This window comes from Onychomys torridus, chromosome 10 (genome assembly GCF_903995425.1).
Source record: "Onychomys torridus chromosome 10, mOncTor1.1, whole genome shotgun sequence".
Classification (NCBI taxonomy): domain Eukaryota; kingdom Metazoa; phylum Chordata; class Mammalia; order Rodentia; family Cricetidae; genus Onychomys; species Onychomys torridus.
The window spans coordinates 72,423,872-72,449,264 of NC_050452.1; the positions used below are offsets into that span (position 1 = coordinate 72,423,872).

At 38.1% G+C, this 25,393-nt stretch overlaps 1 protein-coding gene across 3 annotated transcripts in view; it reads left to right on the forward strand.

Moving 5' to 3' along the window:
- Nucleotides 1-25,393, forward strand: part of Hfm1 (helicase for meiosis 1) — an 83,700-nt gene that overhangs the window by 10,758 nt on the left and 47,549 nt on the right. For all 3 annotated transcript variants that reach the window (XM_036200630.1, XM_036200629.1, XM_036200631.1), the window contains exons 5-19: nucleotides 544-806; nucleotides 1,055-1,102; nucleotides 6,706-6,776; nucleotides 7,193-7,325; nucleotides 8,161-8,312; nucleotides 9,030-9,107; nucleotides 9,319-9,474; nucleotides 13,997-14,197; nucleotides 14,280-14,368; nucleotides 16,888-16,931; nucleotides 17,337-17,438; nucleotides 17,804-17,949; nucleotides 19,511-19,605; nucleotides 20,898-21,031; nucleotides 24,419-24,466. In XM_036200630.1, the coding sequence (XP_036056523.1) occupies nucleotides 544-806; nucleotides 1,055-1,102; nucleotides 6,706-6,776; nucleotides 7,193-7,325; nucleotides 8,161-8,312; nucleotides 9,030-9,107; nucleotides 9,319-9,474; nucleotides 13,997-14,197; nucleotides 14,280-14,368; nucleotides 16,888-16,931; nucleotides 17,337-17,438; nucleotides 17,804-17,949; nucleotides 19,511-19,605; nucleotides 20,898-21,031; nucleotides 24,419-24,466 (1,760 nt within the window). The remainder of the gene's footprint in view (nucleotides 1-543; nucleotides 807-1,054; nucleotides 1,103-6,705; nucleotides 6,777-7,192; nucleotides 7,326-8,160; nucleotides 8,313-9,029; nucleotides 9,108-9,318; nucleotides 9,475-13,996; nucleotides 14,198-14,279; nucleotides 14,369-16,887; nucleotides 16,932-17,336; nucleotides 17,439-17,803; nucleotides 17,950-19,510; nucleotides 19,606-20,897; nucleotides 21,032-24,418; nucleotides 24,467-25,393) is intronic.

Below are 25,393 nucleotides of genomic sequence, written 5' to 3' on the forward strand. Positions count from 1 at the left end.
GGTTTGCAAGGGGCCACAAAATGCCATGTTGTATGTGGTTACCTGACACTTCCCAAGGGCTCTTGTTCTGTTTTTGTCAACTACTCATTTTGTCTGTCAAGTTGGTGTTGACTGTTGGCAGGAGTCTTCAGTACCTCTCCACATGGGCCTCTCCAGGGTTTTTAAATGTTTCCATGGTATGCTAATTAACTCTCCACAGCACGAGCTATCCAGAATCCCTGTGGGAAGGGAGAATGTCTCTGTGAATTAGCCTTGAAGTCACCTACTTACAGTACTACATACTAGGGTACTCTACTAGTTACATGCTTCAGTTGTGATGTAGTGACTCATTTGTAGACCATAAAAGCTGTGACTACTTGGAGACAAGGATCACTGGAGCCATCTTGGAGACAAGCTGCCACAAAAACCTTAGATGAGTTTTAGGAAAATGAAGAGACATAAATCCGTGATAAACTGTGTTATGGATGTTTTTAAGTGGATATCTTGTGCTACTTTTTAAGCAAATGTTAGAAGCAGAAACCATGGTGCTTTTTTTTTTTCCAGATTATTTAGAACATGTGACAATATACATGAATGTGATTATGCTAATGAAAATATAAACTTGGATTCTCATATTAGCCCAGTAAAACTAACCCAAACAAAAATAAACAAAGAGAAATCATGGAACAGTAGCAATAGTAAGCAGAAACTTCAGTATTCTACAAATAAATTGAAAGCAAATGATGCTTTTTCTGCTTCTGAAATTGGAGAAAACATATTCAAAGTACCATCCTTTTCCACTGCATCTCAGCCTCATGACATTCAAGGTAATCTCTTATTCAGTTGCTTTTTGTGAAAATACAAACTAATTTGCATTTCTTAGCATAATGGAGAATACAAAATAGAGTAAGTTCTCTCTCCATGTGGAACTGATGCGTTTATTATGTTGCATTATTTTGTAGCTGTATCTTTATATTTTAACTTCTCAGTAAAATGTTATACAAAATTTATTGGAGCTGCTTTATGGAAATGGTTAAAAATATCCGTATAAATATGAAGTATCTTTTGTTTTTAGGTATAATCCCAAATGGCTTAGGTTCCTTGAAGGCTGTCACAGAAATCCGTATCCTTTATTTTTATGAAATTATATATTTAAAATGTTATGTTTAATTCAACTTCTGTGTGTTTATTTTAGTTAGCATAGAAAAAGATGGAAAAGTAAATCTTTTGGGTCATATTAAGAGATACATTGTATGATAGTCAGTGCTACTTCAAGTGTGGTCTGCAGGCTGGTCCAGTTTGAGAACTGTTGTCAGACTGACAATTTAAACACAGAAATTTACTTATGTATACAACATTTCTTTTGGTGGAATAAGAATAGAGATATTGGATTAAATCAAATAGGAGAACTCAAAGCAAATGGGACATTTTGTGGATTTGAGGACATTTTTACTGTTTTAGAAGGAACTTCATCTGAAGGTTATGAATAGGCTGGGTGGTGATGGCACACATCTTTTTTTTTTTTTTTTTTTTTGAGCTGAGGATCGAACCCAGGGCCTTGTACTTGCTAGGCAAGCGCTCTACCACTGAGCTAAATCCCCAACCCCCGGCACATACCTTTAATCCCAGCACTCGGGAGGCAGAGCCAGGCAGATCTCTGTGAGTTTAAGGCCAGCCTGGTCTATAGAAGGAGATCCAGGACAGGCACCAAAACTACATGGATTAACCCTGTCTCAGAAACAAACAAGCAAACAAAGAAATGGATAGTCAGGTTTGCATGTCTGAGTATTTCTAATGTAAATACTTGAGTGTATTGAGAATATTCTGGTGGTAAAATCCCCTTTACATCAGATACTGAGCAGTCTTGGTTACTGTTCTATTGCTGTGACAAACACCATGACCAAAGCAGTTTATAAGAGAGAGCATTTCATTGGGCTTCTGCTTCAGAGGGCTAAGAGTCCATCATGGCAGGGCAGAGTGGCAGCAAGCGGCAGGCATGCTGATTGAAGCACCTGAGAGCTCATATCTTGATCAGCATGTGGAAGGCAGAGAGAGAGCCTGAGAATGGCCAAGGCCACTCCCAGTGACACATCTGCTCTGACAAGGCCGCACCACCTAATCCTTCCTAAACAGTTCCACAAACAGGGAACAAATCTCAGAATCCAGTAAAAGCTGGATTGGCACCACAGCCTGTCATGGAACTAGAGAGGTGGAGACAGAATCACCAGAGCAAGCTGACTGGCTAGAATAGCCTGGAACAGCAAGCTGTAGTTTTAGCAAGAGAGCCCGCCTCAATGTATGAAGTAGAGAGCTAAGAAAAAACACCTGAGGTCAACTTCTGGGTGCCACATTGTGGTGGTTTGAAAGAAAACGGCCCCCAAAGGGAGTGGTACTAGTAGGAGGTGAGGCTTTATCGAAAGAAGTGTGTCCCTGTGGGGTGGGCTCTGAGGTCTCCTATGTGCAAGCAACTCCCAGTGTCACAGACCACTTCCTGTTGCCTGTGAAACAAGAAGTAAGGACCGTCACCTCCAGTATCATGTCTGCCTGCATACCGCCATGTTGCACCATGATGATAATGGACAGAACCTCTAAAACTGTAAGCCACCCCAATTAAATGTTTTTCCTTTGTAAGAGTTGCCATGCTTATGGTGTCTCTTCACAGCAATAGAAACCCTAACTAAGACACACATATGTATTTGTACCGGTAGAAGGGGAACATAAGAAACAGTTTAGTAGTAGGCAATTAACTATTGTCTAGTTAGACCTAAATATCCCATCTCTGAGGACTAGCTTTCATAGTACCAGAAAGTACATGCAAGCTTCCAAAAGAGGGAGCAGCCACCTGATCAGCTCTGATGTCTATGAACACATCAATGACCAGCATGGTACAATAATCCTAAGGGTGCAGTAGAGGCACACACACCTTGGTGGTACCCAACAGCTTCCTACTTGGACTTAAGACCTACTCAATAAGAGGGAAATCATGCTGGTACTGGTAATTTAGCTCCCAACTCAGTGAAGTCACGGATCTCAGAGAAGAACCTGCAACCATCACTTTAAAGATTTTATTATGTACACAGAAGAGGGTACCAGATCTCATTACAGATGGTTGTGAGCCACCATGTGGGTGCTGGGAATTGAACTCAGGACCTCTGGAAGAACAGTCAGTGCTCTTAACCTCTGAGCCATCTCTCCAGCCCCGCAACCATCACTTTATCAAACCAGCATAATCCCTGAGACTCAAAGAATATTGCAGAATAGGAGGCATAAAGATTGTAAGAGCCAGAGGACCAGGGAGTTTCCTGTGTGAGTGTGGCTCCTAGTAACATTGGAAACTACTCATAAAGTTTGGGGAACCCGACGACCCAAACCTGAGCTGAACAAGGATGGCACCAATGGACATGGAAAAGTGGACGGGGAAAAGTCCAGGAAACCTCAACCCTACCCAAAGAACTGCAGGCAATTGAGGAAGGCTGGGAGTGGGAGAGGTGGTCTTCCCAATTGGTTGTTCAGGGCCAAACAGCCCTGAAAACATACATATAATTATACAGACTGAGAAGGTTATATTTAGAAATATATATTATATTATTTTCTGTTATGTTCTATTCTGTTCTAGTATATATACATGCATATATGCATACAATAACATTGAAAAAGAGGCCATGAATTTGAAGTGGGACAGGGAGAGGTATATGAGAGGGTTTGAAGGGAGAAATGTAATTATATCAAAAATATAATTAAAATATTATCTGGTTATTGAAGCATAAATCTAATTAATCTTATTAATAAAAAAATCAGGAGTCAGATATTGGGGTAAAAACCTGAAAGATCAAAGAAGCAGGGAAGCAGCCACAGTCACTTCCTACCTTTCTGATTCCTCCCACCAAAAGGGCCGAGATACTCTCCCAGCCCTGGCTTACCACTTTCTATCTCCTCTCTCTACAGTCTTCCAAACCTCTATGGTCAGCTAGTGGCTAGCTCCACCCTCTGACTCTAAGCAAGCTTTATTTGTCAGAACACAATCAAAATATCACACAACAGGTTATCTGTATAATGGGATGTTCTTTTGTTAGAAAAAATTTGCATGACTTAATACTAGCCTTTGAAAAGTTTTAAGATTTTTCATGTTATAGCACCACTTCAGTGTGCTGCACACTTCAGTAGAGCTACAAAGGTAGATGTCTATACTTGTATCCATTGGCTTATTTTTAACAGTTTCATATATTGCCAAATTCACTGATCTGGTGTGCTTCGTTATTTGAATGTGTTCAAAGTAAAAGACAGCGTTTGTGGATTGCTTAGACATGGACACTGCAGGCTCTTTCTCAGTGTGTCACTGTAATTGAATCTTCAGGACATCACAAGTTGAGTCAGATTGCTGTAGTACTGCCATCTGCAGTTGTGCAGACACCCCCAGTATAGCAAATACTTATAGCAGTGCTGCTGAAGTTTATGAACAAAAGAAAAACTTGATTTTGAGTGTTCACAGTGATGATAGACGATGTATTTAATGGCTGAGGCTTATCGTGCACTGGGAGACCGAATCTGCCTGTACTCTGAATCAAACATTCATTTTTGTGAATATAAATTGATGCAGACCTATCTAATGAGAGAAAAACCAGCATGATAGGCCACTTCTAGGCTTGTTATAAATAAATATTTTATATGGAAAAACATTCCTTGAGGGAAAATACGGTTCTTTAAAAAGCTGGTGGACTCTAACTCTAAATTTTGTCTTTATTTTGTCACACAATTAAAATATATTTTTTAAAGTTTTTATTTGCACGTGTGTGTGCTTGTGTGTATATATTATGAAAATATTATGACATGCTAAAAGTCAAATGAAGATTTAGAAATTAACCATATTAACCATATGGTTTAATAAGTGCAAACCTACATTAAGTTAGGCATTGTTCTGAACTTGTACAATATGCCAATTAAGAAAAGAGGTAGTGAGTCCTTGTCCTTGAGTTACTGCTAATCTTACAGTGGAAGATGGGCTGAGGTAGATCTGAGCAATAACTGTAAAAATGTGTTAGATGATATTTTAGAAGGTGTTGAGTACCACGGGGAAAGAAAACAGAGTAGGTAAAAGAGAAGTCAATTGAGACTGCTGGAATTGAGGGCTCAAGATACAGGCTTCAGAAAAGTTAAGAGGGCAAACCTGCTGAAGATGTGAGATGCAAGCAGTAAGATGGAAGAACAAAGGAGACTGGAGAGGAGAATGGCATAAAGGCAGAGGAGAGATGTCATGGCAGGTTCGTGGCTGACGTTCTGAATAGGAGAGCCCATTATAACTAAAGGAGAAGAGTATGAGGTTAAAAGAACAGAGGATCTGAAAGCAGAGCAATAAAGACTGGTGGGATATTGGAGGGAGAGTTGGGAGAGAGGATGAAGGGCCTTGTAGCCATTTTCTTGGAGAGAAGGGGAAATTTAGACAGAAAAAGTCATATAATCCATTTTAAAGGTTTAAAATGCATTACTACAACAACCCGTGAGTATTTAAGTACATCATAAAAATAGTTTTTAGACAACTATGTTCTTTCAAATATATATTTTAAAGTTTTTATTTATTTTCACTTGTGTGTATGAGTCTGTACCTGCTTGTCTGTATATGCACTACCCGCATGAAGGTGACCATGGAGTCCACAAGAGGGCAGTGGATCCCCTGGAACTGGATCACAGTTGTTTGTGAGCTACATGATGTTGGTGCTAGGACAGAATTCCAGTTCTCTGCAAGGGCTGCAAGTACTTTTAACTACTGGGCCATTGTTCCTGCCCCTAATAAATCCTGAAGGCCTCACTTGTAGGAACTCATTTTTTTGGAGTGACTTAGATCTAGTAATGCATTTGCATATGGTGCTAATAAATGTAGTTGACCAATTGCAACTTCATAAGAATAGTGCCGTTAAAATATTCCTGAATCTGGCAATAGAGTCTCACTTTAGAGAATGGGGTGATTTACTATCCTATTAGTATTTTTAAACTTTCTAACAGGGGAAATATAATCCAAGTTCATTTTACTGAGCACATATGCTGATAATTAAACAAAACAAATAATATAAAAAATGCAGAGATTCAAGATTAACTGACCAGAAACACTTCTATTAATGAAACACAGTCAAAATCAGTTAATAAGTGAAAATTTGACAATTAGAGACAATATAAAAATGTCTTAGTCAAGACAAGTAAGAAAAATAGACTAAAAATAGCTTTTAGGCATGTTTCTATATATTCAGATCTCCTTCATCATATTTAACTCCCAAGTTATATTCCCTGTGTAACATTTTGTTTTCCCACAGGGATTTTATCAGTTATTTTTAGAATAAGGAATGTGGAAGCAGAGTAGAATGATTTCCATTATCCTTTTTTTTTTTTCAAATTGTATTTTCTTTGTATGTGTGTTTTGCCTGCATGTGTGTATGTTGTACCACATGTGTGCCTGGTGCCTGACAATGTCAGGAGAAGGCATCAGATTCTGTGTTCCTTGTATGGGCCACTGTGTAGGTACTAGCACTCAAGCCCAGGTTCTCTGCAAGAACAAGTGTTCTTAACTGCCAAGTCCTCACTCCAGCTCCCTCCCATTAACTCTTAGATGCCCAAAGAGCAACTGTTACAACCTTAGCATTGGATTCTGTGAGTCAATAGAATTAAAACTGCATTTTTAAATTAAAAGTAAACATTTTTTAAATTCTGAAACATTTAACTCCTTAATGTTATGCTAAGCGGCAAAATTTAGAAGTATATTCAAAGAATTCCCTTACTTCAACTACATACAATCCAAAGCCTTTGATGATGTAAGTATCTTATAATTATTTATTTACCTTTCTTTTTTCAATAACTGCCTCCCTGAGGAGAGTGAATAGTCACTGCCACATTCAATTAATAGTGCATTTTAGGAGATTAGAAAATACTTGTTAAATGAGTGCATTCGAGTCACATAGGTGGATTGGCTTGTATTTATTAAACTTATAAGAATTTCTTTTAAGGGTAAAGGGATAGTTTTCTCTTAAGTCCAGCATTCATTTTGAGAAAATAGTATGATATGACAAAATGTGTTGTTATTCAGGTTGAAATGTCTAGAGCAGGAATTGTAGAGGTAAACATATTTGAAGCTATATTCCTAATCTTCTTAAAGTACATTTTCTAGGAAATTGAGAATGTATATAAAAATTCCATATATCAATAATCAGTTGACTTTGTAATCTCTTAGCTTCTTTACACAGATAGGAATTTTGTGATTTGTGCCCCCACTGGTTCTGGGAAAACTGTAGTGTTTGAACTTGCGATAACAAGATTGTTAATGGAAGTACCATTGCCATGGCTCAACATGAAAATTGTTTACAGTAAGTATATATTGTAAAAATGTTGATGAAGGATAGTCCAAGAGTGAAGCAGACATGAAGTCAATTCAATTAAGAGCACAGAGATTATTACTTGGTAGCTTGGAAGCTCATACATTAAAATATTATTAATTTCTTTAGTTGTGGTGCTGTGACTGAACCTATAGACAAGTACTATGCCACCGAGCACTACTAACCTACAGAGTCTCCCTTTTTTCCTCATGTGTGTATGTGGTCCTAGACAGTGAGCTCAGGGAGGGCTTTGCATACACTAGGTGAGAGCTCCACCACTTAGCTGCAGCCCTAGCCCTCTGTGCATTTCAATAAAGACATGCCTCCATTGGTTTCATCTGTTACATTAAATTTGAAACACTTTTCCCAGAGTTGTAAATAGAAAATAATATATTTGAATTAAGGATTTGAACTTTACATAAAAAAAAAGAGAACAGTCAAAATGAACAAATAATCATATGTTTTACAATTCTAGAATTTTACATAGAAACATCTGTTCTCTTTTTTGGGGGTGTATATTTCATAAAATTCCATGAAGTACTGTATGTTCACAGTTTAAAAGGAATGACTAATCACAAGAGACTTCTTATGAAAAATCAATAATCACTTGTTCCATCTCTCCCATTTTTAGATTCCCTGAGCAGTCACTTCTGTTTCAATTTTTAGTTCTTGGTGATTACTTTAATACTATGTTTGTATTTTTAGCTTTTACTTTATCAGTATTACACAGCAATAAGTGTGTGTTTTTAGACTATTTTTATTAACTAGACCTTGAGAAAACAATTTTAAAATTACACTGGTGTTTAAAATAAATGTATTATTTTAGTGGCACCAATAAAAGCCCTTTGTAGTCAGCGGTTTGATGATTGGAAAGAAAAATTTGGACCAATAGGCTTGAATTGTAAAGAACTTACTGGAGATACAGTAATGGATGACCTATTTGAAATTCAACATGCCAATATAATTATGACAACCCCAGTAAGTATTATTTTTGTTTCCTTATTTACTTGAAAATATTTGTTTTTCTTCATTAAAAAGATCATACAAAATACAAAGTACAGGCATGTATTTGCAATGTAAACTAATCACCATAAAAGTACTATTATTCAGAATATGGAGAGAATATCCATAGATTAAAAAGTGGAAGAGAAATTATCACATGTATGAACACTGAGTAAAACCAATTTGTAATTGTGGATAGTCTATAACCATGTTTTTCCTTATATTCATCTGTCCAAGTATGTATTATAGATGTAATGCCTTGACAGGGCTTAAAGTATATAATTAGTGGGCTGGAGAGATGGCCAGTGGTTAAGAGCCTGGCTACTCTTCTGGAGGACCTGAGTTTGATTCCCAGCACCCCCCAGTCTCAGAGATGTGATGTCCTTTCCTGGTCTTCATAGGCACTATGTGAAGATGTTGCACAGACACAAATTTAAGCAGAACGTCCACACACATCAGACATGAAGGGTGTGACTAGATTTTGACTTGTGATTATTTCAAGGACTGAAGACCTTGTGTTTTAGGACTCTTAAAATCATTTAAGTAACTTTTAATCCTCAACTCTTTGGGGAGATTTTAAAGACTCAACTGAAATGTTGCCCTTGTTTGTAATAGGTCTGATAAGGTTTATCAGTGTCTTAAATAATACTTGTGATTCCTTATTAGAATAAACCACTTGCATTTTTCCTGTAGGAAAAGTGGGACACCATGACTAGGAAGTGGAGAGACAACTCTCTAGTCCAGCTGGTTCGACTGTTTCTCATTGATGAGGTAGTGAATGCATTCGCTTTCAGAGACAGACACTAAATGATGTTTAAAATGAATGGAAAGAAATGACATTTAAGTAAAATAATGGTTTTAGTCTTTCAAATTGGAAAATGCTTATTTTTCCAAGTAAAAATATTAATGTTGTATATTTTAATTGATTAAATAGATTTTTTTTGTTTTATACCTGAAGATTCTCTCTTGATTTCTTACCTAGGTGCATATTATAAAAGATGAAAACCGTGGTCCAACTCTTGAGGTTGTAGTTAGCAGAATGAAAACCGTACAGTCTTTATCCAGGGCCTTAAAAAATGCCAGCCCTGTTCCTATGAGATTTGTAGCTGTATCTGCAACAATTCCCAATACTGAGGATGTAAGTCATAATCTTCACTTGCTTAATTTTTTATTATTTATGGGATATTTAGTCAATTTGATCTCAGAGAAGAAGATATTTTCTGCCAGTCACTTAATAAATTTAGTATATGTAGAAAGTTAGTGCTAGATTTCATTGGTATAACAAGGTTACAGCCATAAAATTTGAAAAAATTTAATGAATATTTTCAGTACAAATCTGCTATTTGCTTTTATCTAAGATTCATGGTTTTCACTTATTTCAGACACTTGTTACTTGGCTAGTAATGTGTCATGATCATTGGATGAGCTGACTCATGTACTGGATTTTTGAGACAGTTTCTCTATGTAACAGCTCTGGCTGTGCTGTATATCATTCTGTAGACCAGGCTGGCCTTGAATTCATGGAAATCTGCCTTGCCTCTGCCTCCCCAGTGCTATGTCTAAAGGTGTACCACCACCTGGCTAGATGAGCTGACTCTTAATTGTGTAACAGTGTGGTGTAGAAACAAAAACCAATGGCTCGGGTGACCACCCACTTCCCTCAGTTCTATGTGCCTGTATTGTGGTAAGCACTAGTGACTATTTCTAAAGTGCAGATATGTGGACTTGTCCTTACTATAACCATAAGGATGATTTCATGGTTATTGGGACATGAATGTGTAGACCGACAGTTGTTTGGAGTATTATACTTCTTATAATAATATATGATTTTTTCTTTAATTCCTAAGCAAACTTCTTTTCCTTTTATTTTATTATCTGTATATGGGTGTTTTGCCTGCATACATGTTTGTACATGCTTGGTGCTCTTGGAGGTCAGAAGTTGTTGGATCATTTCGAACTGGAGTTACGCCAGGCGATGGTGGGGCACACCTTTAATCCCAGCACTTGGGAGGCAGAGGCAGGTGAATCTCTGTGAGTTCCAAGCCAGCCTGGTCCACAGAGTGAGTTCCAGGACAGATAGGACTGTTACACTGACAAACCTGTCTCAGAAAAAAAAAAAAAAAAAAAATGAGAACTGGAGTTACAGATGGTTGTGAGCTGCCATGTGGGTGCTGGGAATTGAACTCAGGTCCTCCAGAAGAGCAGTCAGCACTCTTAACCACTGAGCCATCTCTGTAGCCCCTAAGCAAACTTATTAAAAACTAGTACATAGTCTTATTCTTTCTCACTCCTGTTTACTTGTCAGCCTGTTTATTTGTTTTTTGGTACTACTTTTGTAAATAGTTGCTATGTTGTCTCTTTCAATAGCAAATTTTGTTTTTATCTCTAAATTTCTTCTAAAAATTACAACTGGTTTTGTTCATGTTCAAGAACAATATAGAATTTTTACTCTTTTAAACATGTAGACAGGGTATAGATGGCAAAAATTCCTGTGCATAGAGACAAGCACTGGAGAAGCCAGGAAAAGTTAAGCACACAGATTCTCTTTCCAAAGGAATGAGCTGCTTAGCTGTTTCTCCCGGAATGCTTTAGAAGAACGGAGTTCCTCACCTGGTGATCCTCTGTTATCTGTTGGGCCAGGTTCTGCCCATATTCCCCGGGATTTGTTTTGCTTAGCCCAGACCCTTTCCCCTAAATCTTGAGCATTACTTCTAGGCCATAGAACTCATTCTTATTGAAACGTTTCTGTACCTCGATATTAAGCCTCTTTACTGACGTAAATCAAATCAGGCCAAATTTATAAGTCCAGGTTTAATCTGAGTAAAACATTCCCGGGCAGGCCTGGAAAGGAGAGAAGCCAGCAGGGGAGCCACTAGGGGAAGGCTGTAGGGCAGACCTCTAGGGGAGGAGCTCTGCTGTTAGGCTTTCTTTGGGTGAGGTCTGGAGAGGGCAGCTCCAGAGAGCAGGGCCAGTGAGACTGGAGGGGACAGGAGCACAATGCTCCCAAACCTGGATGCTGGAGCTACTTTGGATAATTTTGTAGCGATTGGGGATCAGACTTAACCCATAAGCAACCGTTCACAAGCCTTTTCCAGACCTGAAGTCAAAAGTGCCATGCGTCCCTTGAGATAGGCTTTTGGGTTGCGTAGAGGAAGATCCAAGGCCTGGATGTTCCAGCATCCCAGGCATCCAGGGAGGATGGAATTCAGTGGGAACAGGTGGGGTGCCCCAGGCGCAGCCATGTCTTGGCAAGGGTATCCCAAAATTGGGAGGAGGAGCATCCTGGACCCCCAAAGGCTTGGAAGGGACAACTCTCCAGGCCAAGAGCCGGTCTACAAGAGATAAGTAGCCAGATGAAAAGTTTCTGTACCTCCATATTAAACCTCTCTGCCAACGCAGTAAATCAGATCAGGCCAAATTAATAAGTCCAGGTTTAATCAGAGCTGGGATTACAGGCCTGCAGCACCAGACCTAACCAGACTCACCCTTTTCTAACAACCCACTCTCAAGAGACTTACTCTGTAAGATCAGTGTTACTCTCCTAGAGGGGCATCCTCCTCCTCCATGACATACTCATCTTGCAATATTTACCTTGCACTAGATTCTGTTCTTTTTTTTTTTTTTGCCAGAGCTGAGGACCGAACCCAGGGCCTCAAGGCAAGCGCTCTACCACTGAGCTAAATCCCCAACCCCCTAGATTCTGTTCTTTAAAGATTCCCTCTCTGCCTTGTTGCTACACTGGGACCAGATTCTAGCATATAAACCCTTGGGAGACATTTACAAAGTACATCTTAACCATAGCAGCATGAAATCATTATACATTTTGTTGTTTTACCTATAAGCATTTGCATGTTATCAAATATGTACTACATTTGTAGTTTTGTCTTTATATATTTATCTAATCTCATAGTGTTATTTCCTGTTATAAACAGTGCTGAAGTTAATATATCTTTGAAAATATCCATACTCATTTTCTTAGCATACTATGAAGTAAAATAAGTGAAAGGCTAGTTTAAACCTTCAGGGGACACTGCCTTCGATAAAAATTATATTTGTTTATTTAAGAAGTCATTTCTCAGGCTGGAGAGATGGCACAGAGGTTAAGAGCACTGGCTGTTCTTCCAGAGGTCCTGAGTTCAATTCCCAGCAACCACATGGTGGCTCACAACCATCTGTAATGAAATCTGGTGCCCTCTCTTGGCATGCAGGCATACATGGAGGCAGAATATTGTATACATAATAAATAAATAAATCTCTTTAAAAAAAAAAAAAGAAGTCATTTCTCTATTCCCTGTTAGCAGCCATTTTTTGTATCCTAACATTAGATAATATTATAATGAATTTATTTTTATAGTAATAAATATTTCTTAAATGTACATACTTATTTTAAAGATTTTTTACTTCATTGATTTTTTTTAACTGAGTAAAGTATTTTAATATATTTGTCAACTACAAAATTTTTTTTTAACCAAGTCAGTGATGCCCTTTTCTCTTTTTACTTTACTGGTTTATAGCAATTCTTATGAAAATACCATCACGTTATTGAAACTTTCTTCATTGTGATAATCACTGGATCTGTGAACACTGGTTTCTTTTTGTTTTTCTTGTCCTTTCCCTCAATATTCCTCTAAAATAATAATCCTTATCCTTGGCAACCCACTCCTCTAGAAATGCAAATTCGTATGTGTTCAGATCCTATCCCATAATAATCTTGCAACTATTTCCATATTCTTGCCTGTCCAACAGGAAACCTTTCCCCGACAAGAACCAGTTTCATGGCAAGGCTTGGAGCCCAGTTACTAACTAGAGCAAGGAAGGAGAGGACTTCTTACCATAGAATCAGGCACTGATTAGTCATTCTAATACTGGGTCTAAATTACTGCCATCTCTCAAGAGTTTACTTGGGGTCTAGAGAAATGGGTCAGAGGTTAAGAACACTTGCTGATCTTCAGAGGACCACAGTTCACAGTTGAGTCATAGCACTCAGGTTGGGAACCTCACTGACTCCAGCTCCAAGGGATCTGATGCTCTTTCTAGCCCCCTCAGGAACCATAGCAGATACACACTCATAGCAGATACACACACACACACACACACACACACACACACACACACACACACACATTAATTAATTTATTTATTTATTAAAATGAATTATTTTTACTATTTATTTATTTTTAACTTACTATTTATTTATTTTTAAAAAGCTTATTTGTTCTTTGGTTAGAAGACCAACATATTTTGGTTGGTAGCTCTGCTACTATGTTGCTAGTGTTTAGGGAAGTACAAATGCTTCCATCATTTCCAGGAATAGTTCTGAACAATAACCAGCACTGTGGTGCCATGGGAACTTTGATTTTTATGACCAAATTGATTTTAATTCTAGTTTGGGCTCTAATGGCGGAATGTCAAACAAAATACTAATAATAACCAGTCAGCACTTTACCAGGAGAAAATGTTTATGGTCTTGAAACACCGCTATTGGTAGCATTTACTAACATATCTATAGAGCAGTGTTAGTGAAATCTGTAATGTTGAAAAAGGTGCTTTGATTAAATACTTTCAGAACTTGACTTTAACGTGATCTCAAGTTGTGTTATTTTTAGCTATAGAACTTTACTAGAAAAAGAATGTCATGCATATGCTTCTGTTTTTCTCAGATTGCAGAATGGCTTTCGGATGGCGAGAGACCTGCTGTATGTCTGAAGATGGATGAGAGCCATAGACCTGTGAAACTTCAGAAAGTGGTCCTGGGTTTCCCCTGTAGTAGTAACCAAACTGAATTCAAGTTTGACTTAGCCCTCAACTATAAAGTTTACAGTGTTATACGAACATACTCGGATCAGAAGCCCACACTTGTGGTATGGATTATTAGTTGCTGGTTTTGTGTGTGGTGTTCAGTTTTTAACCTGATTGATATAGAGTTCAATAATTCATTTTCAGTTTTGTGCAACAAGGAAAGGTGTGCAGCAGGCTGCTTCTGTTCTTGTAAAAGATGCTAAATTTGTTATCACAGTGGAACAGAAACTGAGGTATGTGCTTTAATTTCTTCTTGAAAGTGGGAGTACTTTTGGGGATCACTTGGGTGAAATGAGAATGTGGCTCATCCCTTAACCTTGGACAGGTTACTTGATAGCTTCAAGTCTAGCTTTTTTTACCTGTACAATAAAAATAGCAGTGGCTTTATGGATTGAGTGAGGAAATGTAAAAGTGGAATTAAAAACAGAAGTATAGGTACAGGGAGAAGAGACCATAAGTAGCTGTAAGTAGTTTGGAGCCCTTTGCTTGTTGGGCATGAACACAGTGACTAAGTTGTGCAATGTCACCCATAGTCAGAAGTATGACCTGACCGCTAAAAACCTTATCTCCTTGCTCTCAGCCTCATTCTGAAAGCAGTTTTGGAAGATGTGTGGGATTCTTTGCATAGACTCTTGTCCTCTCAGGCAAACACTAACTGCTGTGAGAGTGAAATACAGGCTGTAGGCTCCCTTAGTGCCAGGTCACATGTCAACGTGCCTCCTGTCTGTCTGCTGCACACAGTGGAGTCCTTTGTTTCAGATAATCTTTTTCTTGAACAGAAGCGTGTGCAGTGTTTTAATTCCTCTTCCCATTCCCACTTCTCCCCTCATTCCCTAAGGAAAGTCTCTTTCACTCTTTTCTTCACTTCCCACCCCTTCCTTTCTTCCTTTCTTTCTTTTTTCTTACCTTTTTTGTTTTGTTTTGTTTTTGAGACAGGATTTCTCTGTGTAACAGCTCTGGCTGTCCTGGAACTCTCTATAGACCAGACTGGCCTTGAACTCACTGAGATCCTCCTGCCTCTGCCTCCTGAGTGCTGAGACTAAAGGCGTGCGCCACCGCCCAGCTTCTAGCACTTTTTAACCTGTGTGTCTTTTCTAGTTTTGAAGTGTTTTCAGCAGTGAAATGTCAGAAGTGGAGGAAGTGTGACAGTGGAGGCAGGTTTACATTACAGCGCTCCACTTTTGCCCCCGTGTGCCGTCGGGCACATTGTTTCTCTCAGCTCCAGTTTATGTGACTTGCTCTTTTCTTTCTTTTTTGCGTTAGTTTTTTTTCAGCACTGTAGATGAAACCCAGGGCCTTGTTCATACATGCAAGCAGGCTGTCAGGAGTTACATACTCAGCTTTCCAGCTTCAATGATTTATTTTATTTTTGAAACAGAGTCTGACTGGGTACCCCTGACTGGCCTCAAATTTGCAGTCTTGCCTCTGCGTCCTGAATGCTGGAATGGCATATATCACCATTCTTGGCATCAGTTAGCTTCAGTATCTTAACTGGGTCTCAGTATGAGAATAAACTACCTTATCACAATTTGATGATCACATAAGGCGACATTTCTCAAGTTCCTGTGTGTAGCACAGTTTATGTTACTAGTTACATGGCATGTCTTTGTGCCGACTGTTCATTTTGCTGTGAATTCTTAAAGAAAATTGTGATTATGAGAAAATTATATCCCATAACTTCATATCTTCAATAAGAAAATAGAAAACAACAACATGGTTTTTCTTAGAACCAAGCTTACCAACTGTCTACATCCCTGAGAGTACCCAGAATTCCTTTCCAAAGTTATCAAAGCTCTTTCAGAACTTCCTTATCTCCTTTAACTTAGTTTTCTTTACAAAACAAAAATGTCTTTATGAATAGATGCCAGTGGCAGGGAGAAATGTACAATGCAGTACAAAGTTAGGTCTGTTTTTGTTTCACTTCTGGTGATGTAGTAGTTTTAAAAGTTGACACTAGGAATTGAAGTCAGGCCGTGTGGAAGGCAGGGCGTTACTCCTGACCGCCTCCTGGCCCTGTCTTCGCTTTTATTTTGCAGCTCAGATGGGCACTGCTTGTGCATGCAGGCCTCTGCCTCCATCTTCCATGCTGCCACCAGGACGGGCTTGAAACTCCTTTTTTTTTTAGCTGAGGATCGAACCCTGGGCCTTGCGTTTGCTAGGCAAGTGCTCTACCACTGAGCTAAATCCCCAACCCCAAACTCCTTATTTCTTACAAGCATTAGTAGACAAATTATGGGGTATCTTTCTAGTCTGACTCCATGCACACAGTAACCATGTGTGGAAAATGAGATGTTTCTTTTTTTTCTAAATTTGTGCTTTAGAAGTGAGCTTAAATGTAACAGCTAATACATTCTGAATAGGAGAGCTAGATATTCTGTGCTGTCGCTGTTGGCATGCATTTGTAAGGTCATTTCAGATAGTGTGCCCTGTTTCTATTTCTCCCTACACCCCTCCCCTCCCCCCCCTTCTCCGTGAGGGAGTCCCTGCCTTTAAAGACAGCTGTAGAGTAGCTGCCACTGCCCAGGAGAGTCCCTTCCTGTTGGAAGCATGCCAGGACAGACTCATAGAAAGGATATGGGGAAAGTTTTCCTTTAATAAAATTTGTCAGAGCTTGTGGTTTTCTGTTTGTTTGTTTTTTAAAGATAGCTTTCAGATGATGGCATTGTGAAAATTTCTTTATTTTTAAAATAATAAACTATTTCAGAATGTCCTGATGTTACAGGGTATAGCTTATTAATTTTATATTTAATAGGTTACAGAAGTCTGCCTATTCTATAAGGGATTCAAAATTAAAAGGTAGGTTTAAAGACAATTTTCTTTTTTTGCTCTGGAAACTGAAGTTGGAGCCTCAGGCATGCCAAGTCAAACATTCTACCCCAGTCCCACATCGCCAACCAAGCGATAGCTTTGAATAGCATGTTTAAATACAGATAGAAGGGTCAGTGCTGTGAAGTGGTAGCACTCGCTGACAGGTGGGGTATTCCTGCTGAAGATGTCTTGGTGTAGGTGCTGGTTATCATCATGCTGGAACGGATGATGAAGTAGTAACAGTGGCTGACAGGTTTTAGTGTGTGGTGTTGGTTATCATCCTGGGTAGCAATGGCTGACAGGTGGTGTATTCCTGCTGAAGATGTTTTAGTGTGTGGTGTTGGTTATCATCCTGGGTAGCAATGGCTGACAGGTGGTGTATTCCTGCTGTAGATGTCTTAGTGTATGGTGTTGGTTATCACCATGCTGGAATGGAGCTGTCAGATAGGAAACTGGTTGAAGGACTATTTACTTCTGGAGATCTCCCAGTTCTTTGTAAGTAAAACATATTTCTTGTGTATATTAAAGTATTTTGGAAAATTATTTTTAAGAGAAAAAAGCTTAAGTATTCTGATTCATTTCTTCCAAGAACTAAAAAAGAATTGTGAATATATGTATTATACTAAACTCTTTGGCAAAGTTTAATTCTCTATCATTTCATTCAACTTAGTATAATTTGAAAAGATCTTATTAGCCATTTTATTTTTAAGGTACATTATTATTTTAGATTATAAAGTCCTCTATTCCTTTTTCTAAATTTCTTAGAGGTTTTATTCCATTTACATCACTATATCTTTTATAAGAAAATGTCTTCCCAGGATAGTAAAGTTATCTGGCTTGGTTATTCTTCAATCTGGTAGTTACTACCAGTACTCTAGCTATGGGAGTGAACTTGCCGGCTCACCTGGTCGTAATAAAGTCTACAATGCACTACTGTGGAGGCATGTTTGAGGAGTACAGCGAGACAGACATTCTGCAGATGATTGGGAGAGCTGGCAGACCTCAGGTAAGGGACAATGGCTTTTCATTTTAACATTCTAAATGTAGCCAAGAAAGGTGGTTTTTGTTGTTGTTGTTGTTGTTGTTGTTGTTGTTTTTTTGAGACAGGGTTTCTCTGTGTAGCTTTGCGCCTTTCCTGGATCTTGCTCAGTAGACCAGGCTGGCCTTGAACTCACAAAGATCCGCCTGGCTCTGCCTCCCAAGTGCTGGGCTTAAAGGCATGTGCCACCACCGCCCGGCTGAAAGGTGTGTTTTTAATTTGCATTTTATAATGAGATTGAAAAATAGTGTCATTTAAAAATCAGCTTTAATGGAGGAATAAACATAAACAAGACTCACAAACTGAGATTATAAGAGTATAATGTACTCTTCCCATTCCAGCTACTCTCTGAATGAAAGGGTGGATGTGTAAATAAGTGTACTGGTAAAGGAATTTTAAAGGGATTTTTCATCTTATTTTTATTCTGAATAAATATGTTTTGTCATTTTTATGTGTGTTTATTTTAGAAACTGGATCTCTATATGTAGCCTAGGCTGGACTTGAACTTGCCATCTTTCTGTTTTTGCCTCCTAAATACTAACATTGCAGGCATATGCCACATGTCTAGTCTTGGCATTTTGGATGGGCAGTTTTTCATTGAAAAGGGTTGTTGTGCATTACGGAACATGTAACATCCCAGGGTTGTAGCACTAATGTTACAATTAAAAGTCAGCCCATATTTATCTCAAAATACGTCTGACAAGTGTTTGAATGAGGAAGTCATTCATTTAGATACTAAGAGAAAATTCAGGAAAAATATCATTTTCAAAGTATCAAAATGTTATGTCACACAAGTTTTTATTTTTAGAGGATAAATTAAATACATCAAATTATGTGGTGTCCTAGTTAGGGTTACTTTTGCTGTGATAAAACACCATGACCAAAAGCAATTTGGTGAGGAAAGGACTTATTTGTGGTACATTCCACATCAAGGTCTATCATCAGGAGTCAGGACAGGAACTCAGCAGGACAGGATCCTAGAGGCAGGAGCTGATGCAGAGGCTGTGGAGGGCTCTGCTTACTGGTTTGCTCAGCCTGCTTTTTTATAGAACCTAGAACCACCACAGGCCTGGGATGGCACCACTCACAATGGGCTAGACTCTTCCACATCAATCACCAATTAAGAAAATGCCCACAGGACTGCCTACAGCCCATTCTGCTGGAGGCATTTTCCCAGCTGAGATTCCCTCCTCTCAGACAACTTTAACTTGTGTCAAGTTGACATAAAACTAGCCAGCCTTTATGGAAACTACACTAAATCTTAAGTTTTTAATTCAGTTTATAAGATTTGACATTAACATTGTCAAACTTACATTATATCGAAACAAAAGTGATATTTACAGTTATACTCTTGAGAATTTTTTAAATGAAACTTTTTGTTATATTAAAATTCAGAAGCAGATTTTAGTCCTTTGGCCTACTATTTCAGGCAAAGAACCATTCCGTGTGGAATGAACGCTCTGGGAAAGGGTTGCCCCGTCGTGTGGTCTAGTCTTTGCTAATCTCTGTGCTTTGGTTACTGTTCCAGTTTGACACTACAGCTACTGCCGTTATTATGACCCGATTAAGTACAAGAGAGAAGTACATTCAGATGTTAGCTTGTAACGACACTGTAGAAAGCAGGTAACAAAGAACAGTTCAGAAAGAAAATTAAACTAATATCACTTGTTGTTTTTCCCTTAATATATGGAAAGGAAGTTTGGTTTGGAGATTTTCTTAGGCTGTTTTCTTGAAATAGTCTAACAATTTAACTATAAAACATTTGTCATTTTAGGAATTAAATGGATTTATTTAAAGACAACAGAGTTTTATTTGGTGATGGTTCTTGGTATTAATCCTAGTCACTTCTAGAGTCACATGACTACTCATACGCTGTCAGCAGTCAGGCAGAATGCTTAGTCACTGGAGGGCCTTAAGTCCTAAGTAATCTATGTGCAGTGTGGTCACGTAATCTGCACACAGCGTAATCATGTAATCTACGCACATGCATGGCGTAGCTACGTAAGCCATATATGCATGCTCAAGGTGACCTATAAAAGCAGGCTCTACTGGCCAGAGGCAGTCGTCCCCCCTCACTCCTTTCTTTTCTGTAGGTCTACCCACCCCCACCCTTCCCTTCCCTAATAACAGCTCTTAGAGTGGGTGTCGTTGTGCCTCGGGTTTTCTTCCTTCCTTCCTTCCTTCCTTCCTTCCTTCCTTCCTTCCTTCCTTTCTTTCTTTCTTTCTTTCTTTCTTTCTTTCTTGTTTGTTTTGTTTTTTCAAGACAGGGATTCTCTGTGTAGCTTTGGAGCCTATCCTGGACTAGCTCTGTAGCCCAGGCTGGCCTTGAACTCACAGAGATCTGCCTGCCTCTGCCTCCTGAGTGCTGGGATTAAAGGTGTGCACCACCACCGCCTGGCATCCTCGTGTTTTCTTGTACCTGGTAAATGACCAGGTAAATAACACTGACAAATAACAGTTGTTACCACACAATAATACATATCTTTGTTGTAAAGGCTTTTTCTAATTATCACTATCTTATAACTTATGAGTATTAATTTTGTAATTACTCACTTTCAGTAAGAGAAATACTCTCACACCTTAAACTTTTGTTTTATAGTGAGAGAATATGACTGGGATTGTTTCCAGTATGTCATAAGTACTGCTCTTTGGGGAAAATAGGACATTATCTGCACTACTATCACCATACTGACTTTCTTATACAAAAATGTATCTTCTAGAACTATGAAGTAAGGAGAAATCTCAATTTTTTTTAAGATGTTGAACTGACTTTTTAAGATTTTCTCTTAAATATTTTTTAAAATTACTTTTCATGAATTATTAAAGTAGCAACTAATATATATTATTAAAGTTTAGAAAATAAGATTTATGTTCTTAAAATTCACATGAGTAACACAGAGTTTTTTCCCCCTTAGTTTGCACAGACATCTTATTGAACATTTAAATGCAGAGATAGTACTGCACACCATCACAGATGTGAGCATTGCTCTGGACTGGATCCGATCAACCCTGCTGTATATCAGAGCTCTGAAAAACCCATCTCATTATGGTTTGTTACTTTGACCTGGAAATATAGTGATTTTTTTTTCAAACCAGTGGGATTTCTATTTATACTGTTAAAGAATAGTTTACAGAAACTAATAAGCAACAGGAAAAATGTACCAGTAACCAATGTATTCAAAGGCAAGAGTGTACAAAAATGAGAACACACTGTCTGCTCTACATGTAGTCTTTTGATATTTTAAAATGAACACTGTTAAAAATAGACTCAAGTCTATTTTTAGTCTATTTTATGAAAAAAAAAAAAAAAAAACCTTAAGTACCTAAACTAATTTTTTTTTTTTTTGAGCTGAGGATCGAACCCAGGGCCTTGTGCTTGCTAGGCAAGTGCTCTACCACTGAGCTAAATCCCCAACCCAATACCTAAATTAATTTAAAGTTAAAGCTTTAAAGTTTTGAATCTTGTTCATGTTATCATTTAGCTGTTCTTTGTTCTAAATTTGTGATTGTTCATTTTTCAGTTTATAAGAACACAAAGCAAATAATAAAAGCAAATAAGGTGTAATTTTATTTTCCATTTCTTAATGCAAACAATGTCCTGTTGTATTAATTTTCCAACAAATTACTTAAAACATAACATCTTGGAACAGCCAACATTTATTCTCTCGTGCAGTCTATGAAGCCAAGAGTCAGGCAGTAGCTCTGGGTCAGTCTCTTGAGGTATTGTCAACATGTTGAAGGCTGAGGTTATGTGAAGGCTATGGCAGTGTCTGAGGATTCTCATCCAAGAAGGCTGTCTCAGAGCTCTTGTTTGGAGGCTTAGTTTTTTCAGTATAGACTTTCCTGCATCTCTCTTCCTGCAGGATGAATAATACAAGAGACTGACTGAATGAAACACTGCATTTCCTTATTTGTAACCATGGTCACACATTATCGCTTATTTTAAAAACAAGTTAATAGTCCTGGCTACATGAAGGGGAGAGGAATTAAGGAATTCACTTTTTGGAGGCAAGAGTATCAAAATTGTTATAAACAGTTTCTAAAGAGATAAGTTCTTGCTATGTAGCCTGGCAAACCATGAATCACAGAAGCCTCCTGCCTTAGCCACTCAACATTGAGTAGAGCTGTGTGCCACTACCGTCATCTTTGAGTGCATTTTAAACTGCTACTGCTCTGCTGGTCTGCACTGTTTCTCTAGTTTTCCCTAATATGTCCTGGGAACTTTCTGACTGATTAAGTTTTAGGCTAGCATATAAAGTGATGGGCTTCCCTGTGACATTTTCATGCTTTTCTGTCATTGTGTTCTTATTTCTCTCCCTCCTACTCCCCTCCCCTACCTCCGCAGCCCCCTATGACTGGGCCTCTAGATCCCCACAAAGAGTCCCCCTTCTGCTTCACGGCCCCTGATCCATTACCTTCTCCCATCATTCTTAGAAGCTCCCCTTCTTATAGTCTACTTTCCTCACACATACACACACTTAAATCTCAATTACATACATGGTACCAAATGTGGTCTTTGTCTTTTTGAGTTTGGCTTATTTCACTTAACATAATGATCTCCACTTCCATTCATTTTCCTGCAAATGTCATGATTTCATTTTCCTTTATGGCCAGAAAAATCCAGTGTATAGATTACCATGCTTTCTTTATCCATTCGTCTGTCTATACGTGTCTGTATATGTGTCTGTGTGAGTGCACATGTATAGGTGAGTAGGGATGAGTGCACCTGTGCTTGTGAGTAGAGGCTGGAAGAGCGTCAGATGGCCTCCTCTGTCACTCTTTGTACTCCTTTGGGGTAGGGTCTCTAACCGAACCTGCAGCTCATGCTTTCTCAGCCCCAGTCATCTACCTGTTCCCATCTCCCTTGGAGCTGTGTTTATGAGCATGCATAGGATGCTCAGCTTGTTAGGTAGATACTGGGATCCAAATTCCAGTATCGTGACTGAACAGCAAGCATTCTTTTTGTTGTTGTTGTTGTTGTTATTTTGATTTGTTCTTGTTTTGATTTTTGAGACAGAGTTTCTCTGTGTAGCTCTGGGTGTTCTGTAACTCATTCTGTAGACCAGGCTGGCCTTGAACTCACAGAGATCTGCCTGTCTCTGCCTCCCAAGTGCTGAGATTAAAGGTGTGCACCACCACCACCTGGCCAGCAAGCATTCCTTTTTTTTTTTTTTTTTTGAGCTGGGGATCAAACCCAGGGCCTTGCACTTGCTAGGCAAACGCTCTCCCACTGAGCTAAATCCCCAATCCTCAGCAGGGGAGATGGCTCAGAGGTTAAGTGTACTGACTACTAGTCTTTCAGAGGTCCTGAGTTCAATTCCCAGCAACCACATGGTGGCTCACAGCAAGCATTCTTAACTGAAGAGACATCTCTCTAGCCCCTTTGTTTTTTGAGGAACTTCCACACTGACTTGGAAGCTTTGAAAAGTAGCTAATAACATTCTATTTTATCTGCATATTATTTTTATGTTTGTGTATGGGGTATGGGTTGTGTGTGCACAGGAGTGCAGGTGCCCACAAAGCCCAGAAGAGGGCATCAGATCCCCTGGAGCAAGGGTTACAGGCAGTTGTGAACTGCTGACATGAGTGCTGGGAAACAAACCAGACCCTCTGCAAGAGCAGGTGATCTCTTAAGCAGCACCATGAATCATTTCTAAGCAGTTCCACTTGATGTGCATGTTCATCTTAAAAATTATTTGCTGTTATCAACAATGTGTTTTCACATGTGCAAATTCATTGCATGCTAAATTCTTTTTTGTTTTTTGTTTTGTTTTGGTTTTGTTTTTCGAGACAGGGTTTCTCTGTGTAGTTTTGGTGCCTAACCTTGATCTCACTCTGTAGACCAGGCTGGCCTTGAACTCACAGAGATCACCTGCCTCTGCTCCCGAGTGCTGGGATTAAAGGTGTGTGTCACCACTGCCCAGTGTGTCTTCAGTTCCTTTAAATTCATAGTATTCATGAGATTGTTTCATATAATTGAGTCTATTAGTTATAATTTTGTTATTATAGTATAACCCCAGTTGTATCAGTATATCACAGTTTAATCAACTATTTTGTGGATGGAAAATAGATCATTTACAAATTTTGACTATGTACACCTGCCTCAAGTTCATTTATCTCCACACAAATCCATATGCACATAATTAAAAATAATAAAAAATAGATCTTTAAAGCTGATTCTACATAGTTTTTGTTGAAATATTGTATTTCTGATTACTTGATACAGTTTTAAAAAACAAAATACAGCCAGTTGATATTGAAAAGATTTCAAAACAGTGGTTATGTTCCATGAATAGTTAAGCCTCTTTGAGCTCATTATACTGTTATTAATATATATGAAATATAGATGCTCTTCTTTATATGAAGTTTAAATTGAAACTATAAAGGCTAATTAAATACACTCTGATTTTTTAAATAAAGTTTCATGACTTTACAGGTTTCATTTCTGGATTGAACAAAGATGGAATCGAAGCAAAATTACAAGGTTAGATGTATTTCATTCTATTATCTCTCTATATATATATATATATATATATATATATATATATATATATAGTATATAAATTTTGAGGAAAAATGTCAGTTACTAAAGAAATAAGGATATGTTAATTATTTTTAAAAGTAAACTTATCCAGAGAAAACACAAAACTTGGCACGTACAGCTTTTCTGTATTTATTGATTAATACTGTCAGAATATTTGCCCTTATATAATATATTAACTGGGCTTATTTGGGTTTTGTTTTTAAAATGACTCTGATCTTTGAAAACATTACTAATAAACACTTTATTTCCCTTTTTAAGCTTAATTTTTTTTCAAGACAGGGTTTCTCTGTATAGCTTTGTGCCTTTCCTGGAACTCGCTTTGGAGACCAGGCTGGCTTCAAACTCACAGAGATTCACCTGCCTCTGCCTCCCTGAGTGCTGGAATTAAAGGTGTGCGCCACCAATGCCTAGCTTAAGCTTAATTTTAATTGAAAATATAATCCTAGATTTATTGTGGGGTTCTCATCCCGATTTGTGAAATATTTCCTTTTCAAATTTTAACTTTTTAAAATTTAACTTCAATATATTTAATTACCTGTCTTTAATTATAGAAATCCAATAAACACTTATTATAATTAAACATTACTATGTTTTCATTGTGTTGAGACTTTCAGTAAAAACAATGAATTTTGAATCTACTAAAAATGTTAATTTTAATTTGTTCTCTGAATATTTATATGTAGCAAATAAAAATACAGAGATAAGGGTAAAGTAATAAATTGCTCACTTGAAGAATATATGTTGCTGGGTGTGGTGGCATATACTTGTAATCTTTTATTCAAGAAGAAGATGCAGGAGGATGATGGTAAGTGTGAGGCTCACCTGTTCAACAGCGAGTTCCAGACAGACAGTCCTACATAGTGAGAC